This window comes from Pseudochaenichthys georgianus, chromosome 1 (assembly GCF_902827115.2).
Source record: "Pseudochaenichthys georgianus chromosome 1, fPseGeo1.2, whole genome shotgun sequence".
NCBI lineage: Eukaryota > Metazoa > Chordata > Actinopteri > Perciformes > Channichthyidae > Pseudochaenichthys > Pseudochaenichthys georgianus.
Window position 1 is genome coordinate 14,249,213 of NC_047503.1, and position 23,440 is coordinate 14,272,652.

Below are 23,440 nucleotides of genomic sequence, written 5' to 3' on the forward strand. Positions count from 1 at the left end.
GTGTCCTCCACACAGCATCTCAAGTGAAACTCGATTCTGTTTTGAGACATGCTGGTAGACAGAGAGCTCTGTCAACACTTTGGCAATGTCACACTTTACGTTTTTGGCTGGAGGGCTTTCAAATAAATTAACCTGGAATCAAACTTGCACCAGAAATATATTTGAGGTCCAGACAGTTAATAGGAAGGGTGCAGGAATTACTAATTTGTCTGAACATTTAAAAAAGTGAAGTTGGTCATTTCAATCAATTCAGATGCGTGCCATCCCCACATGTTGACGCGGATATGATGCGTTATGTGCTCCTGTGGCGCACAGCCAAGTGACCAATCAACACGTTGTTATTAGTTTAAGAGGTTAACAGCGGAAAATCAGAACAGATTGGTGCTAAATGACGCAGATGTGATGGTCTCTGTGTAAATGTGCGCATTTTAAGTGGGAATAATATGACTCTAAGTGGTGTGTACCGCCTCACATGCCTACCTGCGACCGGAGAGGGCTTCCGAAGAACGACGCACCGACTCTTCCACTGTGAGAGAGTTTAGAATCAATACATTACAAAAGGATTTGTTGCTAAAGTATGGAAAGACATGTTGAAGTTAAAAAAACAAGAAGAATATTGGAGAAACTCACCTTTTTTCCATCCCTAAACTTTACTTGTCCCTCCGCGACAACTGTATCCGTCATCTTCTGTCATGGTTCCGAGCAGCTGTGTGTGTGTGTGTGTGTGTGTGTGTGTGTGTGTGTGTGTGTGTGTGTGTGTGTGTGTGTGTGTGTGTGCGTGCGTGCGTGCGTGCGTGCGTGCGTGCGTGCGTGCGTGCGTGTCAGATCAGAGAGAGAGCGACAGAGGGGAGGTAACTAACTTTTTTAAATAGCCTTTACAGTCCTTGCCCCGCTGGCAGGCTGCTCCCTTTCTCCCCGACAATCAGACCCCCGAGGCGGGCAGAGACAGCAGCCTCCCCCCGCTGGCCTCGCACAAGTTAGTAGGCTACAGTTGTCATCGCCCGTCAAGTGCTTAAAGTTTACGATGGAGCTAATTCGATTAAAAACTCATAACTCGCGCACCTTTCACTTAACTCCTGAATCTGGCTGTGAGCCGGGTGTTAGACAGGGATTCAGGTTGCGTTAATGTTAATCAGTGAGGCTCTGGCTGTGGAAAGCCATTTTAATCTGTGAAAGCTGGCTCCAGAGTAATGCCAATGAAGAGATGTAAAACGAGCAAATTAGCTTCAAATCCCCAAGAGTAAATAAACGATCATGCAAGATTACTAGTCAAGAAAAATATTTGATTATGTGATGTCCACTGAATGAGCACATTCCGAGGGCAAATAGGAAAATCCTGCTGGTTGTTTATTGTCTTTTTATTGTCTCAGAAACAAGGTCCAGTTAAAATACTAACAATCCTTTCAATGTTTTTCATCAAGGAACTTATCGACTGGTAAGTCTTTACTGTCAAGGTTCAGGAGCATGGACGTGCCAGACATTTGGAGGGGCTATTGCTCTAAACTAGAAAAAGGGCCTCCCCCCCAGCCCCCCGAAAACTTTTTATAAAAAAATGAAAACCAGGGCCATTTTTTGTTTTGCGGTCCATATCTCATTAACATAACTAATGTTGTAACTATTAAAGACAAAATGCGGATAATTCTGTTTTAATTTACCTTAAATAAACTCACTAATTGATTAAACCAGTTCAATACGCATTATTCTTATTCTTATCATTCTTTATGAGCGCAGTAACGGTAAGGTAGGCTATCTAATTACTTATTTATTTAGTATTCCATAACTTAATAACAGAGATGGTCAAACTTAAGTTGAGACATGGCAGAAATCCTATGAAGCGGGGCAGTGAAGTGTTCTCCCGTATATGAGAGAGGGCGTTCAAGAAAAGAGAGAGAGCGGTGAGGGAGTTTATGGAGCAGATGAGAAGACACAGAAAGACAGAAGCACAATAACATGTATATTTAGGTGTTTTAAAAAAAATAACTGACGGTGTCAAAAGGAAGTAAAGTCCCCTGGTTTGTCCCCTATACTCTAACTGCCATGAGAAAACTCAAAATCAATAAAAGCATATTTAAAAACGGGGACATTTCCGGGGACAGATTGACCCGAGGATTGGCGACCAAAGCCAGGCAGGCACATGATCACCATAGCCATATGAGGCCGGACCGGACTCGGAGGGCTTTCCTTTGCTTTTCAGCTGTCAGATTGTAAACAAAGTCACGTGATTGGGGGCAGATGACAGCGCTGACAAGGTGTGTTTTATCGCAGCGAGACTCGACAATCACTCCTTCCACCTTTGAATTCCATACCGTCACAGTAACCCATCCTATACAATGAACCATTGTTGTTCTCTACCATCCACCAGGCGCCTTGGGGGACTTCTTGGAGGAATTAGATAATCTCCTCTCACACATCCCTGAAACTGGCCCTCCCGCTGTACTTCTCGGAGACTTCAACCTCCAGACAGGGAAGATAGACGAACTAACATCTCTGTTAACCGCCTTTGCTTTCTCACTGTCTTCATCCCCACCAACTCATAAAGCTGGCAATGTCCTTGATCTCATATTCTCAAGGCACTGCGCTATTTCTAACCTCTCTGTAAACCCGCTCCACACCTCCGATCACTTCTTCATTTCATTCTCTCTACCCCTTTCCAAACATAAACTAATCTCTTCTCATCCTGCACCTGTCCGCCGTAACCTTCGTTCCCTCTCCCCCTCTACCTTTGCCTCATCGGTGCTCTCAGCCCTCCCTTCCTCTGACTCGTTCCAACTCCTGCCTCCAAACTCTGCTGCAGAAACTCTCCTCTCTACTCTCTCTTCCTCTCTGGACTCTCTCTGTCCTCTCACATCTCGGCAGGCTCGTCAGTCCCCTCCTGCTCCCTGGCTAAATGGTGCACTGCGTGCTAATAGAACCGTCCTTCGGGCAGCAGAGCGGAAACGGTGGAAATCTAAACACCATGACGACCTCCTAACCTATCAGGCTCTCCTCTCCTCTTTCTCTGCTTCAATCTTTCAGGCAAAAAGCACTTTCTTTCAAGATAAGATCCAATCTTCCTATTCCAATCCTAAAAAACTATTTTCGATCTTCTCCACCCTCTTGGACCCCCCCAAAGCCCCTCCCCCCTCCTCACTTCTGTCAAGCGACTTTGTTAACTTTGAAAAAAAGGTTGATGATATTTGCTCTTCTTTTTCTGACTCACCTTTACTCACCGCTGGGTCACCAGACCCTCCTTCCACCCACACACTGACCTCCTTTTCCCCTCTCTCTGCAAGTGAGGTTCTTACCCTCATTACCTCTGCCCGCCCTACCACCTGTCCTCTGGACCCTAAGAAACCCACTCTCAACCCGTCTGGTGTTATAAACTACAGGCCTGTCTCTCTCCTCCCGTTCCTGTCTAAAACACTTGAACGCGCTGTCTTTAAACAACTCTCCTGTTATCTCCATCAGAACAACCTTCTGGATCCGTACCAGTCTGGTTTCAAGGCAGGTCACTCCACAGAAACTGCCCTCATTGCTGTCACTGAGGAACTGCACACTGCTAAAGCAGCCTCCCTCTCCTCTGTCATCATCCTGTTGGACCTGTCTGCTGCATTCGACACGGTGAACCATCAGATCCTCCTTCGCACTCTCCAAGAACTTGGAGTTTCAGGCTCTGCACTTTCACTCTGCACTCATACCTCAAAGACCGCACCTACAGGGTAACTTGGAGAGGGTCCGAGTCCGACCCTTGTCAATTAACTACAGGGGTCTGTAACAGAGGTGATCTCTGGGCCCATAGATCTCGGCCTCCGTTACGGGTAATATAGCACTAAAAACATTGCACAGGAAGCATGGGAATATATGTAATTTATGTAACTAGTTTGTCTGTCTCTGTTTCCTGGTTTTATTCTGAAAAGTGTTCCCCTTTCGCCATGTCTGTTGCTGATTGTGTGCACCTGGTGCCCTGTGTTGTCTCCTCCCCCCCCCCACCTGTGTCTTGTTAGTCTGTGTGTGTATTTAGGTGCTGTTTTCTTGTTAGGCTGGTAGTGTGTGTGAGATCCTTGTGGCTGGTGACTGTTCGCACGGGAACAGCAAGATTGGGGCTGTTTCCCGTGCTCGAGTTTAATAAATGCCCACACCGGGTTATAATTTTGGACGTTCTGCCTCTGCCTCCTTGCTTGGTCGGGCCGCTCAATTGTCAGCTTCACAGGGTCCCTCAGGGCTCTGTTCTTGGTCCCCTCCTCTTCTCCCTGTACACAAACTCGCTCGGATCTGTCATTAGCCCGCATGGTTTTTCATACCACTGCTACGCTGATGACACCCAATTAATTCTGTCCTTTCCCCGCTCAGAGACCAGGTCGTCGCACGCATCTCTGCTTGTCTAGCTGACATCTCTCAGTGGATGTCTGCTCATCACCTCAAGCTCAACCTTGACAAGACTGAACTGCTTTTCCTTCTGGGAAAAGATTGTCCCACTCTGGACCTAACAATCAACATCGGCACCTCTGTTGTTTCCCCGACTCAGACTGCAAGGAATCTGGGTGTGACCCTAGATAACAACCTGTCCTTCACTGCAAACATAGCTGCTACAACCCGCTGGCTGCAGATACACGCTTACAACATCAGGAGGATACGTCCCCAGCTGACCCAGAAAGCGACGCAGGTTCTGGTCCAGGCTCTCGTCATCTCACGCCTAGACTACTGCAACTCCCTCCTGGCTGGTCTACCTGCATGTGCCATCCGACCTCTGCAGCTCATCCAGAATGCAGCGGCTCGTCTGGTCTTCAACCTTCCTAAATGTTCCCACACCACGCCGCTCCTCCGCTCCCTCCACTGGCTTCCGGTAACTGCTAGAATTCACTTCAAGACACTGGTACTTGCGTACCATGCTGCGAATGGATCTGGCCCTTCCTACATCCAGGACATGGTTAAACCGTACACCCCAGCACGTGCACTCCGCTCTGCATCAGCCAAACGGCTCGCTGCACCCTCACTGCGAAGGGGACCCACGTTCCCATCAGCAAAAACACGTGGGTTTGCTATCCTGGCTCCAAAATGGTGGAATGAGCTCCCCATTGACATCAGGACAGCAGATAGCTCACACATCTTCCGGCGCAGACTGAAAACTCATCTCTTTCGACTCCACTTCGAGCGATAGAACTATTAACAAAAACACAAACACTTATATACTAATAAAGGACTGGCTTACCTAAAGCCAGGTGAGTAGCACTTGAAATGTTTTAGCTCTATGAAGCCTGATGTACTTATATGATTATGTTTTCTTCAAGTTGGTATTTTGTTGGTCGAACGCACTTATTGTAAGTCGCTTTGGATAAAAGCGTCAGCTAAATGCAATGTAATGTAATTGTGGGCTTATCATGTTTATTCGGCCACAACCATAGGCCACAACAGAAAAACAGAGGGGCAGGTCAGACAAAAAGTTCAAAAGGGCCATTGCCCGGGCAACATCAGCCCGTACCTGTGCACGTCACAAGAACGCTTCTCACAAGAATGTTTCCTCGCCTGTGAACTGCAGCAGACAGCTGACAAAGTCTTCAAATTGTTCATATTTGATTGTTCTTCAGGATGACATATTACACGGTTTATGCAAAAAAGTATTTTAACTGTTTTTAATACTGCTGCAGTTTTTATTATGTTGTCATGTTTGTGAGAGCAGCTGCAAATGTCCTCTATGGCTCTGGAGGAGTTTGGTACAGTCTTTTGGTTGAACACTGTCCAAGTCTGCATTGCAAGCTTTAAAGATGTAAGTGTGTACTGGTAAGAGAAGGTATAACAAATGATTCCGTAACATTGCATTAGGGGAAATATAGGATCCAACATTTCAAGAGCTTGACCCACACTGAGGACTGAAAGTCAGAATATTTCAGCTACTGCTTGACTATTTGCAAGTGCTCCAACTTTAGGGAAGAGCAACAATACATCTCTGGAGCTACAGATTTATTTTAAGATATATAACAAAATAACTTCTGTTGCAAGTATTCTCCCGCACGGGAAAACAGGAAGTGCATTGCTGTGTCCCAAATATGTACTACATTCTCTCTGTGCAAATTATGAACCTGTAGATAATCTTTTAATAGGTAAACATATCAAATAAAAATATACTATACTTTATCATTCAAAACATGAGCTTCAAAATATCAACATGCCTGTTCCCTTGGTACGCCAAATGCCAATTCCACTACACAATTAGCAGCAGTTTTTCTTGAAACACTCAAAGTACAAGTCTTACATGTTGTTTTTAAATACTCCACCATCCTGAGAACGATAACATGGAATTGGGACACAGCCGTTGATTATGTCAGTCTGTCTAATAGCAGCCCTGGTGTTCAGTCTGGCAGCTGCACATTCGTTGACACTGAGCATCCACTTGAAACCTTTACAGTGTCTCAGCTGCCGGTCGGAGACGACATCATCAGGCCAGACAGAGTGAGTCACCTTAGTGTCGGCTCCTCAAACGAAGGTGGCTTTTAATTTACTGCGGTCTCTCTGCCCTTTGCCCTCGCTCTGCTCCATCTGTCTCCGGGCTGGGACCATGGAGGGCAAGTCTGAAGTCTGGTACACTGCAGACCTCATCCTGCTGCCACGGCAACGCAGCTCCAAGGCCACACCCTCCCACTTCCTGTCCAGCTCTGAGCCCCGAGAGCCCTGCAGGTCTCGGGGCCCTTTTTGGGCTCGCCTGCTGTCCTCTTTGTCAGTCGTGGCCCTGATGTTGTCCAAATCCAACACTCGTTTTGGTGTCGAGTGGTGAGAGCGGGATGAAGGTGACTTGGATTTGTGACGTGAACGAATAGGAGGCCGTGGGGGAGGAAGAGGAGGAGGAGAGGGAGGGGTTGGGTTTGAAGGTATCGTTCTTCTGTTGGGCATTTTGAAACCTCCTCCTCCTCCTCCTCTGCCTCTTTCCCTGTCTCTCGATCTGTTTCTGTCTTTACCTGAGGAAGAAGAGGCTGATTTAAAAAAGAGAGACAAACAGACGGTGGAAATATAAGAAATGACAAATAAAATAAATGACAAAGCACTCACCGGCACTGCAAAACATCCAACATGCAGGGAAGAAATCACTCACGGGAAACACACAATAAGAGCAAAATGCTTGTGTCTGTGGTGCAGTGAGAAGTATAATTACAAATACAAGAACAGCCAGACGAAAGCTAGAGGATATCTTCATCCCACGGTGTGTGTGTGTGTGTGTGTGTGTGTGTGCGTGTGCGTGTGCGTGTGCGTGTGCGTGTGCGTGTGTGTGTGTGTGTGTGTGTGTGTGTGTGTGTGTGTGTGTGTGTGTAGAGAAATTAAGAAAATAAAAGACATTCTGTCAAAACACACACACACACACCCGAAGGGATGGGAGACAGCAGGAAACTAAGTGGATCTGTCAGATATTCCCATACTGGCTCTTGGCTATGACAGTGTTCAGTGTGTGTGTGTGTGTGTGTGTGTGTGTGTGTGTGTGTGTGTGTGTGTGTGTGTGTGTGTGTGTGTGTGTGTGTGTGTGTGTGTGTGTGTGTGTGTGTGTGTGTGTGTGTGTGTGTGTGTGTGTGGCCTAGTATTACTATACATGTGGGGACCTAAATCTGTTTACACAGTCACGTGTGGGGACTCGCCTCCCTTATGGGGACAAATTGGAGGTCCTCATAAGGGGGATCATTAATTTTAGGGTGAAGACTTGGTTAGGTTTAGGATTAGGATTAGGGTAAGGTTAAGAGATAGGCATGTGTTGGTTGTGGTTAAGGTTAGGATAAGCCTCCAGGAAATGCATGTAAATCAATGTAATGTCCCCTGAAGTGATGTATTACATGGTCTGTGTGTGTCCATCTCAATACAGCCTGCTGCCATCTACTGGCTAAGAGAAAGAGAGATTAATAGTCTTACTTTTAGGTAGCCTTTATTTTATTAATTACTAAACTTGTTGCTTTATCTGCTGATGTGTTATTTAATTGATATTGAATTCCTTCGTCTCATTCAGAATGAACCAACAACAGGTATTTCTTATGGTAGAAATGTGCATGCCACAGCAGGAAAAGCCTAGGCGTAATTATTATTAATAATGATATACACTCAGCCATTGTTGATGTTTTTGGTTCTACCTGCTGTAACAAGTGTCAATGTCAATGTCAGTGAAAGTAAAGAATAGTGGATGTTGGATGATGGATATAAAAGCTCTCCCTGCTGTTCTCATTCCAGGGTTTCATTTAATTGTAATGCTAGCTGCCTGCCCCATGGATGGCAATGTCAGACAGTATTGCTGCAGACTGAAGTTTCCATTGGATAGATTGGCATGAAATTGGGTTCAGACAGGAAGACTTGAAATAACTTTGAGGATGCCTTAAAGCAGATGTAGGCATATATGTTCGGGAAAAGGTAAAAAAAATATGCCATAATTTGAAAAAAGCTTCTCCGTCATGCCGAGCATGGGGACATGCACATGTTTGATAGCAATGTGACAGTACCAATCATCATCCCGATCATGAGTGTGAGGTACATGCCTTTATTAAGTGGCAATTCTTTGTTAACTTGTAAAGCCCTTTCACATACTGTTATTAGAGGCTCTAAAGAAGAACTTCATTAGCCACAACTGTGAGTCTTTGGCTATGGTTAGCAGTAGGCTAAGCTATTAGCAACATTTCCCTCATCTGTCAAATGCCTCCCTGGTATTTATTTTTTAGTGTTTCTTCAGATTCCCTTTTTGATCCAGTTTTTTTATTGTGAATTTACTATGTTGGCAGTTGTGCAAATGCAAATAGCAACTTTTCCTGCAGAATTTATCATCCGTTTTCGCAGAGCATCCTATGAACGGCCTCTCTGTATCAACACAGGCAAGGTTTGTATCTAGTACTGCAATATTTCACAAATAGTTTCACATTTTCCCAAAGCAAATATTAGAATGCTAAAAATCTAAGCTAACTGAGGAAACACTATACTAACCATACCAAACATCAACATGTTCGCATGTAAATAAGGCATTTTCCCTGTAAGCCTGTTAGCATGCTGATGTTAGCTTAAAACAACCTTGCAGAGCAACCCAGTCTCACGGCATTTCGTGTTGGCCCATCCACACGGCACCGTGCCTTGAAGCTTCAACGCTTCTGCCCATTCACTTTGAATGGGGTAACGTCACAGTCACACTTTGCCGAACTGCATTGTGGGAGCTTTGCTCGCATCAAAAGTTGAGCAATGTTCAACTTTTGAAGCCTCTGCAGAAGCGTCAGCCAATCAAATCATATGCCAGTACAAGCTCTAGCCAATCAAACCGCTTGATTGTGTGTCCGGGGCGGGACACTCATGTGATTGGTTGTTGGTCGAGTTTCAGACAAACTCACCGGCAAGCTTCAACGCACGCCGCCGTGTGGACGCTGCGTCTTACGGCCCCTACACACCGCGGCGTGCGTTGCTGCTTCAACGCTTCTGCCCATTCATTTTGAATGGGGTGACGTCACGATTCGCCGAACTGCAATGTGGGAGCAAAGTGTAGCTTCTCTCGTGGTGCTCGCTGCAAAAGTAGAGCAATGTTCTACTTTTGACGCCTCGACGGAGGCGTCAGCCAATCAAATCATACTGTATGCCAGTACAAGCTCTAGCCAATCAAACCGTGTGCTTGACAAGCGACAACGCACACCGCCGTGTGTAGGGGCCGTTATAGTCACGACATTTAATCTATTGATTCGTGTTCACCAACACCATTTCCCCCTTTTTTTCGTGTCACACAGAACGATTTTAAAAGCAATGTATTTCTATTGGTAGTATGTTTCATTTCTGCACCATGTCTTTTTGTCCGGTCGGATCTTGGAAGACCGGAAGCTGTGTGGTTCATAAAAACATGTTCTTACTCAATATCAAGCCACGATTATTATTTTTATTTTAAATCGTATAATGTCGGATTTTTTTTGCCATTCGCGAGGAAAATAAATGGGGCTCAGAGCCTCAGAATACTGAAATCTGTATTTTTTTAAATCTTTTTTTCCTTCTAATTTGTTATTCTTTTCTAAATAACACACTGTTATTTACTCAACAATAACACATATTATGTAACTACGGTTCTTTGAGTCCCGGATGACCGGCAGAGTATAGGCAGATATAGCCGGTGTCACGTGGGTCACAGGTGACTTTGTTGTTATTGGTACTCGAGCTGCGCATGCGTGCGATGGACATATCCAGTGCTAAAGCACCACCTCTGCCGGTCATCCGGGACTCATAGAACCGTAGTTACAGACGTAACTATCGATTTAAGTGCTATAAAAGTGCAAATGTAAACTTCTCTTGCTTAGTCACTCTCATAGTTAAGTACCTGATGTTGAAATTACTACTTATTTTCAACCAATCATTTTGTATTACTTCTCCCATCAGCAGATGGAGCCATTTGAGCAGTGGCGTAACAAGGTTGTGATTGGCCCTGGTGCAAATATTTATTTTTTTGCATGGGCCCCTTGCCGGCTCTGGGCCCCGGTGCGTTGCACCGGCTGCACCGTCGATAGTTACGCCACTGCATTTGAGATGAGAAGCTAAATGTTCTGAAGCAGTGGGATTGGGCAACGGTCCCAACAAGAGCCAGTGAACTGAAGCACTAAAACTCCAACTGTATCCATAGAAACGGCTTGTGTGAACAATGGTTTCCCATGCAATTACAGCTACATTCAGATAACGCATTGTTTCCTTGAGCATGAAAACAGGAATTACACGAAGAAGAAGAAGAAGAAGAAGAGATTGGTTTACTGTACTCAAAATGGATTTTACTCAAGTGTCCAACAATAATTTTACAGTTGTCACAAAGCTCTTCTTTGTCCTTCATCACCAGACACTAGACAGGAGATTATTCCCGTATCCACCGTCCTGAAAGAAACAGATCCTTGTTTTTTGTCCCGAAATCAGTCAGGCAAAACCTAGATGTTGTTCTATGTCAGTGTATTGAGCAGCAGAAAATCACATGTTGTCCGGTTGCAGTCCGGGAAGAGAAGGGGAGAAGAGAAAGGAGGGCACACAGTAGGCACACAGGAGGTACAGTCAACATGTGTGTCCGTGCGGAACAATACCCCCAACCTGTAGTTCCATGAGTGAATTATGATAAACAGTGATCACTACACTATGGACTATAAATACAGTTGCTGCTGTTGACACATGTCAGACTCTGAGGAAACAATAACTAAATCATATGTGGTTGAAATTTGCATGAAAGCAGCTAAAGAATAAGAAAAGTAATGTGATTCAAAAGACACAAATATTGTAATGCTCTGTGTTTGTAGGTGAGCATGAGCACGTACGTGTGAAGTTTAAATAAGCATGTGTGTGTGTGTGTGTGTGTGTGTGTGTGTGTGTGTGTGTGTGTGTGTGTGTGTGTGTGTGTGTGTGTGTGAGTGAGGACGAGTAAGAAACAGAAGCTAGTTTTCTTTGTAGGCTTCCAAAGTATGACAAAGCTGGCCTAACAAGGCGTTGAGCAGAGGGGAACCCATGCATAGCACTTGAGTCTGATAACCTGAGATTTTAGTGAAGTTTCAGTTTTCAGACTCCCGTCGAGTAAATGTTGCAAAACAATGTTAAACTTACTTACAAGTTAAAAGTCAATATTTGAAAATCTTACACAAGTAAAAGTACAAAGGAATACCTAACTAATTCTTAGTTGCAAAATCATCCAACTACAGTGGAACATTTGAGAGACTGAGGAGGTGTACCTGATGTACAAAACAACACGTCACACAATTGTTCATGAAGAATAATATTTGAGTGCAGAGATGGACGCTCTTATTCTCTATCTGGCCAGAACATTATTTTTGAAAGTTGTTGCTTTTTTCTTTATTTCAGTCGTTTCCCCTATTTAGAACTTGACTGTGTTCTTGACATAGAGTTCCTAAGAGAGATTGGTATTAAAAAGGTAAGAAGTAACTCAAAACTTTACATCAGAAGTCACTTCTGGCTATTCCAATGGTGTTTGACATTAAAAATAGCAAGCAGCTCAAAGCCTTCAAGCACAGAAGTAGTGAGGAGTGATGTCGTAGTGATGGCAAATGAAGTGAGAAGAATGGATATTGTGAAAAGTCTAAAAAAAGAAAGGAGGCTGCTCACATGAGGCTCTACAGAGAGAGTTCGTCGTTATAACATTTATTTGATCTATTTACAGAGAGTACAGTCAACTGAACAGAAGAGAGGAGAATGTATCACTATTCTAAACAGCATGGCTGCACTGCGATCCAACAATGACTACGGCAACAAATTGTGAATTCACAAAGATGACTATGTACAAATTAATACTTTTAACTGAAAGGTTGTAAAAATGAAAAAGGATGTGGGATAAATTAATGTCTTCTTGAGAATATAGCAAAGTAAGAGTGTTTTGAAACAGTTTGACGTGTTTTTCCAGACACTGTTGAATTGCTCGACAGAACATGTGTGCTGCAGTGTGATGTAGTGCAAGAAGAGGAATGGAGATGCAAACTGCCTTTGTACAGTCAGTGCACACGCTGCTGGGTCACCTTCTCCAGAGAGCGATATTCCATGTGTGCGCTCTCGCTGCAGTCCGTTTTCATGGGTGACACGAGAAATGCCTGAGGTGAGCGAACGGCGCTGGAGACACAGAGTGTACTGTGTCCGTGAAGAAACAGCTGAGCAGATGTGTGTGTTCCTGTGTTTGTATTTATGGGGGCAGGCCAGCTGTGTCAGTATGCAGTGTGCTCCAAAGCATTGGAAACTAATATGTGGGTCACGCACAATTTGGAACAGCTGGTGTTTGTTAGCAAACGCTCTGATCAGATGTTTTCATGATAAAATAATAAAAAGCAGGGAGAAAAAGTTTTAGAAACATGTGAAAAGATGTGTTGTTTGTAATTGGCTAAAGTGCATTGTTAGATTCTGTACACTGGAGGGGGGGGGGGGGGGGGAGTAGACAGTTTGGCACTGGTCGTCGCCGGTTTGTCCTGAGCATGTCCTCGAGCTAACGTCTCCAGAAAGAAATCCACAGCAACTCCGCTCAAAGGTTCACGCAGAGACAGACCACACAGAAGGGAAATGTCTGGACAAGTTCAGTCCGAGCCCAATGCATCCACCTCTCCTCGCTTTCTGTGTCTGAGCTGGTTTATCTTCAGGCTGCTGTTGACTCTCAGTAGATGCTGGCCGTAGCTTATCACTATAGCCTTGGTTTTAACTAATTAACACTCATTTCTAAGGCCTGTGATAAAAGCTCAGTCTTTTACATTACTTAATGTATTTTACTTTACACGTTCTGTCACTTTAATTGAATTATGAAATAAAGGGAGGAGACCTGGATGCATTCTGGGCCAAGTGTGACTGACAAAGAACTTCAAACCGACTTTGTCGAGGGTCCTGTCCTACAGTCAGGTAAAGGGAGAGGTGAAAGTTCAAAGGTTTTTCACACCGGGGAAGTACCTGAGCTAGGCCGCCCGTCCTGTGCTTGCTGTTGGGGTCGGGGGTGGGGTTTGCACTGGAGGGCCGAGGGAGTGACGTAGGTGAGGCAGGGGCTGTCAATGTCCCCCTCTCCCACCAGAGTCAGGTCGGACAGCGTGTCCTCCTCCAGCATCTGGACAGATTCTTCCCTGGAGTCCTGGAGGAGAGCAGGCTGGGCCCCCTGGGTGGACGGGTGGATGGGGGAGACGGTGCCAGGAAACGGAGGGGGTGGCCTGCCTTTCCTCCCCCCTCCGCTCTCAGTTCCCAGCGTGGAGTCCAAGCTCTGGGACTGATGGCTCGCGTTGAGCAAGTGGCCGTCGCCCCCCCCCGCCTCCTCCTCGTCCCCTGTCATTGCTATTGGCCTTATTGCCCCTGCGACCGCTGCTGGGGAGGCTGCCGTTGTTGGGGTTACGGGTGTGAGGGGTGGAGCAACTGGGCTCAGTGTCGTAGGGAGGAGGCGCGGCCCGGTTGGTTGTCACCGGCGACAAGCGCAGAAAGTCTGGGAGCTGCAGGTCGCTTTTGTTTAGCAGGCCTCGCTGGTCGTCTGCTCGGTTGCTCTGAGCTTTGGATATGAGGTCGAAGAACTCTGCGGACACACACACACACACACACACACACACACACACACACACACACACACACACACACACACACACACACACACACACACACACACACACACACACACACACACACACACACACACACACACACACACACACACAAATGAATAATCTCCCACATTAACATCTTGAAAACACTTGTAATTGAGAAAGCATGCAGCAGAGGGTTTGTATTAATTAGTTAGACAAGTCAAAGCTACATTCAGTGTGAGCAGAGGTGACTGTGCTACATGTAGCTAGCTTTGGAAGGTGCTGCGTCTACACGGCAGACAGGCCAAAGGGTTAGTGTGATCACAGCAACCAAGCTACGGAAACAAAAGAGACAGAGAGAGAGATGGAGGTCGTTCAGTCTTTACCTTCAGCTTCGTCTATATTAATCTTTTTCTGCTTTCTTTTCTCCGGAGCCTTATGGAGAGAGACAGAGTGGTTGGGTAAGGGCTGGCTGCCTGTGTCAGGGCCGTTTTCCCCATGGGGGCGGGCTGAACCGGCTTTCCCTGACGGCCTGTCCTCCCCCTGGAGGGCCACAAGGAGAGCGGAGGGGGCTGTTAGAGCCCTGGTAAGTGAGGATGGTACAAGTACGGGCGCAAGTAATGACAACACGGTGGGGACTAGTGCTACTGACGGTGGGGAGGGTGATAAAGGGTCAATGAGAACAATTTAACAGGGGGAAGGGGCAGACGTTTTTGATTTGGACAATTAAATGGATAATGAATTTGGTTTGTGTGATTCATCATCAATGACATGTATAGAGTAATTCTAGTAAAACATATATCTATATTAGATTCTTATAGAAAGACAGATGGGATGTTCCATTCAGACAAGCACAATGCTTAACACTGTGTGCTAAGCATCACCAACAGGTAGGCTAACAGTACAACACCCCACAACACCAGAGGAACCAACTTCCTACTTCCTAAAGCTACTGCCCTTCAAGTGGGATACAACTAGCATTTTCAAAAATCTATAAATAATCAACCAACAAAGCAATGCATGACCTTTACAGATGGCCACCAACCAGGTTAAAAGAATACTTCACCCCCAAAATGATCATTTGTATACCAATTACTCACCCAGGGTTACCTTCATTTATTTTGTGTAAACTGTTGATCAATGGAGGTATGGGCGTCACTTTTAACAACAGTCGAGCTATAAATAAAGGATCCTTTACTAACTGACACTCAACTCGTGTTTTTCCATGTGAGTCCGAAGTACAGTTTCGCAAGAGTTGCTAAAGTTGTTTTGATATCATTGAGCTATTGTTACACCACGTTTACGTTCATTTATTTAAAAGAAAATCTGTTTTTGCATTCTTTATTTTTGAGACATGCATGAAAAGTTATTATTATTCAAGGTAACACAGGGTGAGTATTTGAAAGTGCAAATGATCATTTTGGCGGTAAAATATTACTTTGAAGCCACAATCATAACAAGAAAACCCCGCACAGCATTCTACAGTTCTACTGCCACCACCAACGAAGAAGAGCTTTCCAAGTGCACAGAGGGGGCGTGTGAGGCTTGGAGACCCAGCCAACGCTGCGGCAGGCTGGGCTCTGATGGCCCTGCCTCTTGGCTCGTTATGGAAGAAAGAGAACCAGCAAACCAATAGAGAAAAGTTGACGACGCATTCGGCCACAGGCACACCACACAGATGGAACATTAGGAACCTGGAGAGTGTGACAGGGCTCCGCAGCGACAGTGCACATACAGTAAATAAACACACACAGCCCCAACGCCGACAGACACATATCATACACCTGTGCACATTTGTGACACGTTGCAAACAGACATGGGAGATTGAGGACAGCGAGAGGGACACTTAGTAGCGTGACATCATCAACCGGGAAGTGGAGACATTCTGTGGGTTATGGAACATTCCAGAGCGAGAAGGAAACAGGCAATAAGATGCTGGGGGGGGATCTTACTGTTGTCGATTGGTTTCTGCTGGTGGAGGCCGCGACGAGGTTCTTTGAGGGAGCTGCTTTCTGTTTGTCTGCTGGATGAAGAAAAGACATTTAACAGCAATACATATACAAGTGTTTTGCTACTCCATTACATGTTCTAATGATAGCAACTGCATGTGTGTTCCTAACCTTTCGCCGGAGTGTTTTCTGCAAGATCTAATACCACTCGAAGCCCGTCCAGGTTGGATATAGGAAGACCGAGATCTAATGGCTCCATCTCCCCACTCTGCATCACACAGAACATGACGTCATCACATGTGCTGACTGTATGCCTTTCTGTCTATCTCAATGAGTATGGACTTACAATGCGTGCCACTAAGTTGGCCAGGTGCAGGCCGTATTTGGCCACCACAGGCCTGAGGACCTCCGCCACAGGCTTGGTTGGTTTTGCTTTTAGGCCCACAGAGCGGTTAATAGGAACCAAGTCGAGTCTGGAAAAGAAGAAAGAAAATGTTCTGTAGCAGTAAAATAAGTTTTAATTGTGCAACTGATATATTAGGGGGGATTGTGGGTAAAAATATGAATGTATTACAGGGAAGGAAGGGATAAAAAATGCAAAGGGCATAGTTCCCTCCTCACTAACATATCTCTGAGGCGTTTACTGTTTACCAGCGGCATCTTTTGTCTAATGAGGTTGATCCCCTCTTGCAGTGGCTTTTGTTCTCATGAATATACCACATTATTCCCGTAGATAGAATCTCAAGTTTTTTTCTGATACATTCATGACTTTATTCTTGGAAATTCAGAAGTTCTTCTCAGAATTATCCCCAGGCAATGTCATTTTTTGTTTTACTTCAATAGCCTTAATGCCGAGTTGCATAACGGTGGTTTCACATCAGCATTGTTTCTGTCAGTTGTACTCTCAGTACAGCTTTGAAGTGTTGTAAAGCTTATAGTTGTTCTCAAGATAGACGTACCTGAAGAGAGTGCGTTTTTCTAGTCGAAGGTCCCGCGAGCACAACGTCAGACAGTCTTGGTCTAACACAAGTGGCTGATGGAGGGAGGCAGAGAATACGAGAGAAGTTATGATGGAAAATGTTCAGGTATTTGCCAAACCCTAAAGTGCAATCAGTGACTGTTGAACAGCAAAAGATAAAACATGTGAGGATTACAGCTCTCTGAACCACTGACTGATTCGAAGAAAATGTGGTACATTTCAATCCACTACATTTGACAGCGTTAGTCACCAGCGTCTTTACAGATTATTAGGTAATACAAAAAATGTACATTGACATATAAATATATGTTCAGATACCCAGCAGCAGTATGTATTTAGTACTTAAAATTAGCTCCACATTTAACAGCTCTGATAAACAGGCTACCGAATGAATAATCATAATCCAGTCATTTAATATAACTTATTCTCAAATGGGTCATTACCCATAACAAGTACTACTACTTTTGATACATTTTGATGCCAATACTTTGGTACTTTCACTTTATTAAGATTTTGAATGCAGGAATGTGACTTACAATAGTATAACATGAGTACTTCTTTCACACCTGCACATAGCACATTGTCTTTGGACCTATTGTGCGTATACAAAATATAGATTATTGTATCTTCAAGAAAAAGTATTGCCCTTTCAAGTTAAAACCAAATATTTTGAATATGTATCTTTTAACTTTGTTTGGCATGACTCATTGTGTTATTTGATCATGTGTATAAAGAATATTTGAAGCCCCCATGAGAGGTCTTTTGGTCAGCAGCATGTGCACGTTGTGTTGTACCTTCTCCCCTCCGACCAAGAAGAGGTCTATAGCTGCCAGGTTGATGCAGAGCTTCTCACAGAGGCCCAGCAACAGCTCCCTGATGGACACCCCTGCCCTCAGTGGCACTGAGCAACATGAGCCGTCCGGCAGGCTTATGTTACACTGCCTCAAGGGGGCGCTGCTCCCCCCACGCTCTGCTGACACCGAGACTGCACCGCGGGAAACATCCACCTGAAGGAATGAAACCGAGACAGAGAGTTAGGGGGAGAGGAAAACGTGATAGTAAAAAATGTAAGAGAAACAAAAAGCATTATTTTACTATTCTCAATGTTGTTATGCTCTTACAGCAGATCCATTGAAAGGAAGAGGCTGCAGATGAAGCTGCTTAGTGAAGAAATGAATGACTGTGTGCCTATGACTGCAATGTCTAAACTAATTATCAGAGGGGGGTGTTTCATTGCAGACTGACCTCATTCTTCCCCGACCCCGGTGTCCCCAGCTCCAGACTGGCTCCTGAAGACAGCGAGCCCTGGGACTCACGGCGACCATTGCTGCCAGAGAAATCTGAAAGAGAATACACACATCAGCCAAAGGGGAAATCTACAAACCTCTACGTTCAACTTGGAAAATAGCCCTCCAATTATGCGGCAATCTACACAAACAATAACATGTTAAACAACGTGTTAAACTACTCACTGTAGTTGAAGTCGGCCAGCTCTCGTTTTTTGGGGCCTTTACCGAAGCTCCTGTTGCGCGACCAAGAAAAGAACAAGCCTTTCTTCCGATCTCCTGAATCATCCTTAGAGTCATCATTTAAAGACCTGCCCGACTTGCTCTTTTTGTCCTCCTATAAGACACAAACAAAATCAATCAAAGGACACAAGGACACAGGTGGCAACACAAGAAACCAAGCAGAGGATAAATGGATGAATAAAACCTGATGTGGGACGACACCAAAATAAATACAGGCAAACCAAACGCTGTGCTTTTATCACACCTGACTGAATCATCTTTTGCACTAGGTGGCAATGCCCAGTCTTATTCCAGATCTTGAAAAAGTTTGTATTATCCATTAAAAACATTTCACAACACTAATGACAAGACGCAGCCAAATGGAAAATACTTGTGGAGGCTTTGCGTTGCATCTTACCTTCTTGGGTGTTGACAGGTTGGAGCGGTCGGAGCTGGTGGTGCTGTGTTTGGAGTTGGGGCTGCTGGGGATGTGGTAAGGGTCCGGCAAGGGTCTTCCCTCCACCTCCGCCAGCATACACTCCTGGTACAGCAGAGACTTGAGGAACCGCGTGTAGCTGTCGAACTTCATCAGGTTAAAGATCTAAAGAGGTGAAAAGGAAGGAAAGGAGTAATCAGCGGGCAACAGAAGAATGCAGGAAGGAATGAACAAACACAGAACAAAGAGGGAAACGCGATGGAAGACAAGAAGAGATGGGACAACATGCAATGGCATAAGGATTTCAAACTAAAGGTAAATTAAAAGGAGAAAAGAAGATGGTTTGAGAGGATTAAGAATTGCAAACTAAAAAGTAGCACTGGTAAAAATGGATGACAAAAACATGTTTAATGCAAGAAATAAAGATAAAGACTCAGATCCCACGAGCAGCCCCTTCGGGTCGTTCCTATTCACAAGGTGTGTTTTCTTGGAATCTTACTTTCCTACCGTGCTCCCCCGATGGTGGCGCGATATCTTACAGCGCCCAAGGGCATTTTGGAGAAGCTCATCCCCTGCGTGTGTGTGTGTGTGTGTGTGTGTGTGTGTGTGTGTGTGTGTGTGTGTGTGTGTGTGTGTGTGTGTGTGTGTGTGTGTGTGTGTGTGTGTGTGTGTGTGTGTGTGTGTGTGTGTGTGTGTGTGTGTGCAAATACATTTGCCCCTCAGAGATAGGCTTTTTTGCATTTCCCATTCAAAAGGATAGTCAGAGGTCACTACAGATACTGGAACAGAATCACAATCGAGATTTTAATAAAAAAGTGTTTGTGTTTATCAGCTACCTGCAGCTGCTGCTCCTTGAACATGTCAGGTCGGGGGGCGTTGAGAATGTCGTCGGCAAGTTGGGCTTGACTATCGATGTTGACCGGTGTTGTGGCTTTACTGGACAGGAAGCTGTTGTAGATCTCCCTGGCGCGCTGAGAGAGCTGGAGAAGGTCGATATGTAGATAACAAAAAGACAGAGAGTAAGGAATGAGTTAGAAGAAGATGAGGAATTACAGGAGCTGATTGAAGGAAAACGTCACCTTAATAATGATCGTTTTTATAGCTATTTCACAGCCCTGAACTTGGATTCTTAAGGAAAGTGTATTCTAGCATGCTTCTATGGTCAACAATAACAATTGATTAGAATCTTGATAAATCGAGTAATTCATATAAAAATTGTAATTTTGGGGCTGAAATGTTCGTCTAACATGTAACATTTTCCCTCATTATTGTGGAGTAAATGGAAGCATGTGTGTGATCAATGTCCTGCATGTCAGTTACCTGCTTCTTGTCATTCTCAGGCACGTGGCTAAAGAACTCACAAGCCTGCCAGAACAGGATGTTCTCCTCGCTGAACTCTTTCTTTAGGAACTCCTGCAACACAAGCATAACAAATTAGGAAAAGCTGGCAAATTTATGTAAACATATCCGCAACGTGAATGTGCCATGTGTGTTACAGTACCGAGAAGTAGCGGACCCCCACAGGGTCCTGCAGCAGCCTCTCGAAGCAGACGGCCCAGCTGGCCACTCTCCGCTCCGTGTGGCGCCGGTGGCTCTGAACACTGGGCAGGCTGGCATTACTGTTCAGACTGTTGTCGCTGCTGCAGCCCTGCAGCTCCACACTGTTTAGTTCTGTCCAACACAAACACACATCAAATCAAATAGTTGGAAGTGACTTCAGTGACAACTCTTTGTCCTTCTTTATTGGTGGTGCAATGATTACATATTTTCTCATCTCAGTTTTTTTTTGTATCACCATTCTTTTTACAGCATAGTCAATGGTGGTTTTGGGTGGGTGATATGATTAAAGCTAAAGGGATAGTTACGCACAGTTTTTTTCTTTGTCTGCTTTAATAAGGCAAGAGTAGCGGTCTGTCCAATGAACTTCCCCGACCCACATGCGTTTGGGCTGTGCTTTGTCTTTCACTCTGCAACACAACACCCCTATAGCACACTTTCACTCGTACTATCCCTCAGATACTGATATTAGAGATTTGATTGATCCATTCTCTCTTATTACTTTTACAGTCCAAGCAACAGGTTATGACATAAGATAATATACCATGATATGTCTTTTCCGTGTTTTAAGGGGAATTTGAAGCTCCACATTTTTGTCTTTTTTGTTGTTTTATTTCATTTATCCAAGTACACAAGAAGTTCCCATGCTATGCATTATGTAAGATAGTGAACTCGACAGCCGCAACGTAAATTAGAACTAGGACCGTGAAGCCAGGGGGCCAATCACCCATTCACCATTTATAGCCCCAATGCTTGCAACCCCTTGCTTTCGACCAGGCCCCCTTTGAAACTCAATCTAACATTTTTTATCTCAACTAGAAATCTGTTGTGAATGCATCTTAAACGGTGTTGCCCGGTTGCAGTACTCACACAATCTGTCCAATGAAAGAAATACAAACACCTGGCAATTTACTCAAAACAACTTCTGGTGAAGTTACTGCCAAGTTAGTTATCTCTCTGGGCAAATGTTGCCATGGTGACATTACATGTCACTTGTTAGACGCTTTTATCCAAAGCGACTTAATACTGTGGACAATCCCCACAGGAGCAATTTGGGGTGAAGCGTCTTGCCCAGGGACACAACAACATGCTGACTGCAGTGGGGTTTGAACCTGTGTGTGAACCCTGATCCGAATACCAACGCACAACCCACTGGACCACACACCTCCCTAAATACAACCACACACACACAAATATTTGGAAGGTGAAAAAAACCGAACCAGCTTTACATTCACGGCCTGTAAAGAGGATACCCTTTGACAAGTATCACTAATAGCTGTTAGTGTCCCTGAAGATCCACACGGCAGAACTGGTGAAATGTTGACTTTATGCTCCTTTGTACATGTTATCTTTATCTGTGTCTAGCACTTGTATTTCACAGTCTATTTGATTTGACTGCTGCAGCCACACGAGGACGATAACGGAAACAAACCGAAATCGTTATCAAACAAGTATTTCGTCCACACAAAATAGGCACCAGAAACGTGTCCGTCCACATGGGAGACGCTGTAGTTCATATGCCGGGCCTGTAAGTGGCGCTGTACTTCTGCCACAAAATACACCAAAAGCAGCGAAGAAGACTTCCCGCGCATGCATGGAAAAATGGTCGGAGCTAGCTTGTTACCAGTCATTTGACCGGTATGATTGGGAGTGTTGCACTGTATGGTAAACACTGGTTATTTCTGCTGCTGTTACCTTGTCTGAGTGGCCATCATTTTTTGGTTTGAGTAGGAATGTCTCCATAGAGTGGGACAGGGGCGGACTGGCCATTGGGAATACCGGGAGTTTCCCCGGTGTGCCGGTGCGGTGTGTGGGCCGGAGGGCCAAAAAAAATAAAAATCCTGCCTCAATCCTACCGGCCCACATTTGTAAGTGTTTCGGCCCAGCCCAGCCCAGTGGGGTGTGGCCGACTGGGCTGGGCCGTTTTGATAGGCTACCTTTGTTCTATCTATCAGTTTCACTTTCACAAATCAGCTCCGTAGCAGCTGTCACTGCGCAGTGAATGATCAGGAGTGAGTGACTGAGAGACCGAGCTGGCAGTTGCGTACAGATGGATAAACAAGCTCCAAAGAGGAAAGACGTTTTTGTATAGTTTGTGTATACAGTATACAGTATTGTAGCGTCTGACTCAGAGGTCGCGCGGCTGTGGAGAAGAACGCGTTGTCCACATTCTGTAACTGCGTTTAGGCTAGTTAGCTAGCAGGTTTATTGTTTTGGGTGCAGTCACTTTTGCCTCCACTTGCTGTTCAAATAAATGTTGAAAGAAAAAGTAAATCTGTTTACAGTTCTGTTTTATATGGGTGTAGAAGAAGAAGAAGAAGAAGAAGAAGAAGAAGAAGAAGAAGAAGAAGAAGAAGAAGAAGAAGAAGAAGAAGAAGAAGAAGAAGAAGAATTGGGAGGGATGAAACCCTCTTTAATGGTCACACATGCAGAGCACACAGCACGCATAGTGAAATGTGTTCTCTGCTTTTAACCCATCCTATACCAGGAGTCTAGCACTAGGAGCAGTGGGCAGCTATTGTAAAGCGCCCGGGGAGCAATGGAAGTGAGGGGGGAAGGGGGATGTCCGGTGCCTTGCTCAAGGGCACCACGGCAGGGCAGGAGGTGAACTAGGACCTCTCCAAGTAGAAGTCCACACTCCAAATGTAGGTCTGGTCGGGGACTTGCACCGGCGACCCTATGGCTCACAGTCCAAGCCCCTACTGACTGCCATAGATTTAGTCCCTAATTTTGCTCTCAAAGTGCACCAGATTGATGCATTTAACTTCAACATTTAAAAAAATATAGCATGCCCCCGGACCCCCCTAGAGGAGGTGAGGTCCACCACCTGCCCACACCCCCTGTCAAATTGTCTCACCCACATTGAGGATGCTTCCTACGCCCATATTTTATTCCATGCATCAAGTCAGGCAAATTGGGTCCAAATGTTATTGCATCAATGATCTGTTAACATTAAAATCACTAAATATATGCTGTAACTATTTTTGCTCTAGGCAACTCAAGGGCTCAGGTAATGTGATTACTATATGAATAAT

The 23,440-nt window shown here is 44.9% G+C and overlaps 2 protein-coding genes across 3 annotated transcripts in view; both read right to left on the reverse strand.

The window, feature by feature from the left end:
• dok7b (docking protein 7b) overlaps positions 1 to 721 on the reverse strand; it is a 42,524-nt gene extending 41,803 nt beyond the window's left edge. For both annotated transcript variants that reach the window (XM_034089062.1, XM_034088989.1), the window contains exons 1-2: positions 631 to 721; positions 481 to 526 (exon numbers count right to left, since the gene is read on the reverse strand). In XM_034089062.1, the coding sequence (XP_033944953.1) occupies positions 481 to 526; positions 631 to 684 (100 nt within the window). In that variant the 5' untranslated portion in view covers positions 685 to 721. The remainder of the gene's footprint in view (positions 1 to 480; positions 527 to 630) is intronic.
• Positions 722 to 12,044: 11,323 nt separating this feature from the next.
• Positions 12,045 to 23,440, reverse strand: part of rgs12b (regulator of G protein signaling 12b) — a 64,126-nt gene continuing 52,730 nt past the window's right edge. The window contains 14 exon segments of the mRNA XM_034089894.1: positions 12,045 to 13,711; positions 13,713 to 13,969; positions 14,363 to 14,519; positions 15,929 to 15,999; positions 16,097 to 16,193; positions 16,272 to 16,398; positions 16,885 to 16,958; positions 17,699 to 17,911; positions 18,150 to 18,244; positions 18,377 to 18,527; positions 18,831 to 19,013; positions 19,685 to 19,828; positions 20,169 to 20,261; positions 20,350 to 20,519. Coding sequence (XP_033945785.1) covers positions 13,349 to 13,711; positions 13,713 to 13,969; positions 14,363 to 14,519; positions 15,929 to 15,999; positions 16,097 to 16,193; positions 16,272 to 16,398; positions 16,885 to 16,958; positions 17,699 to 17,911; positions 18,150 to 18,244; positions 18,377 to 18,527; positions 18,831 to 19,013; positions 19,685 to 19,828; positions 20,169 to 20,261; positions 20,350 to 20,519 — 2,195 coding nt within the window. The 3' untranslated portion in view covers positions 12,045 to 13,348.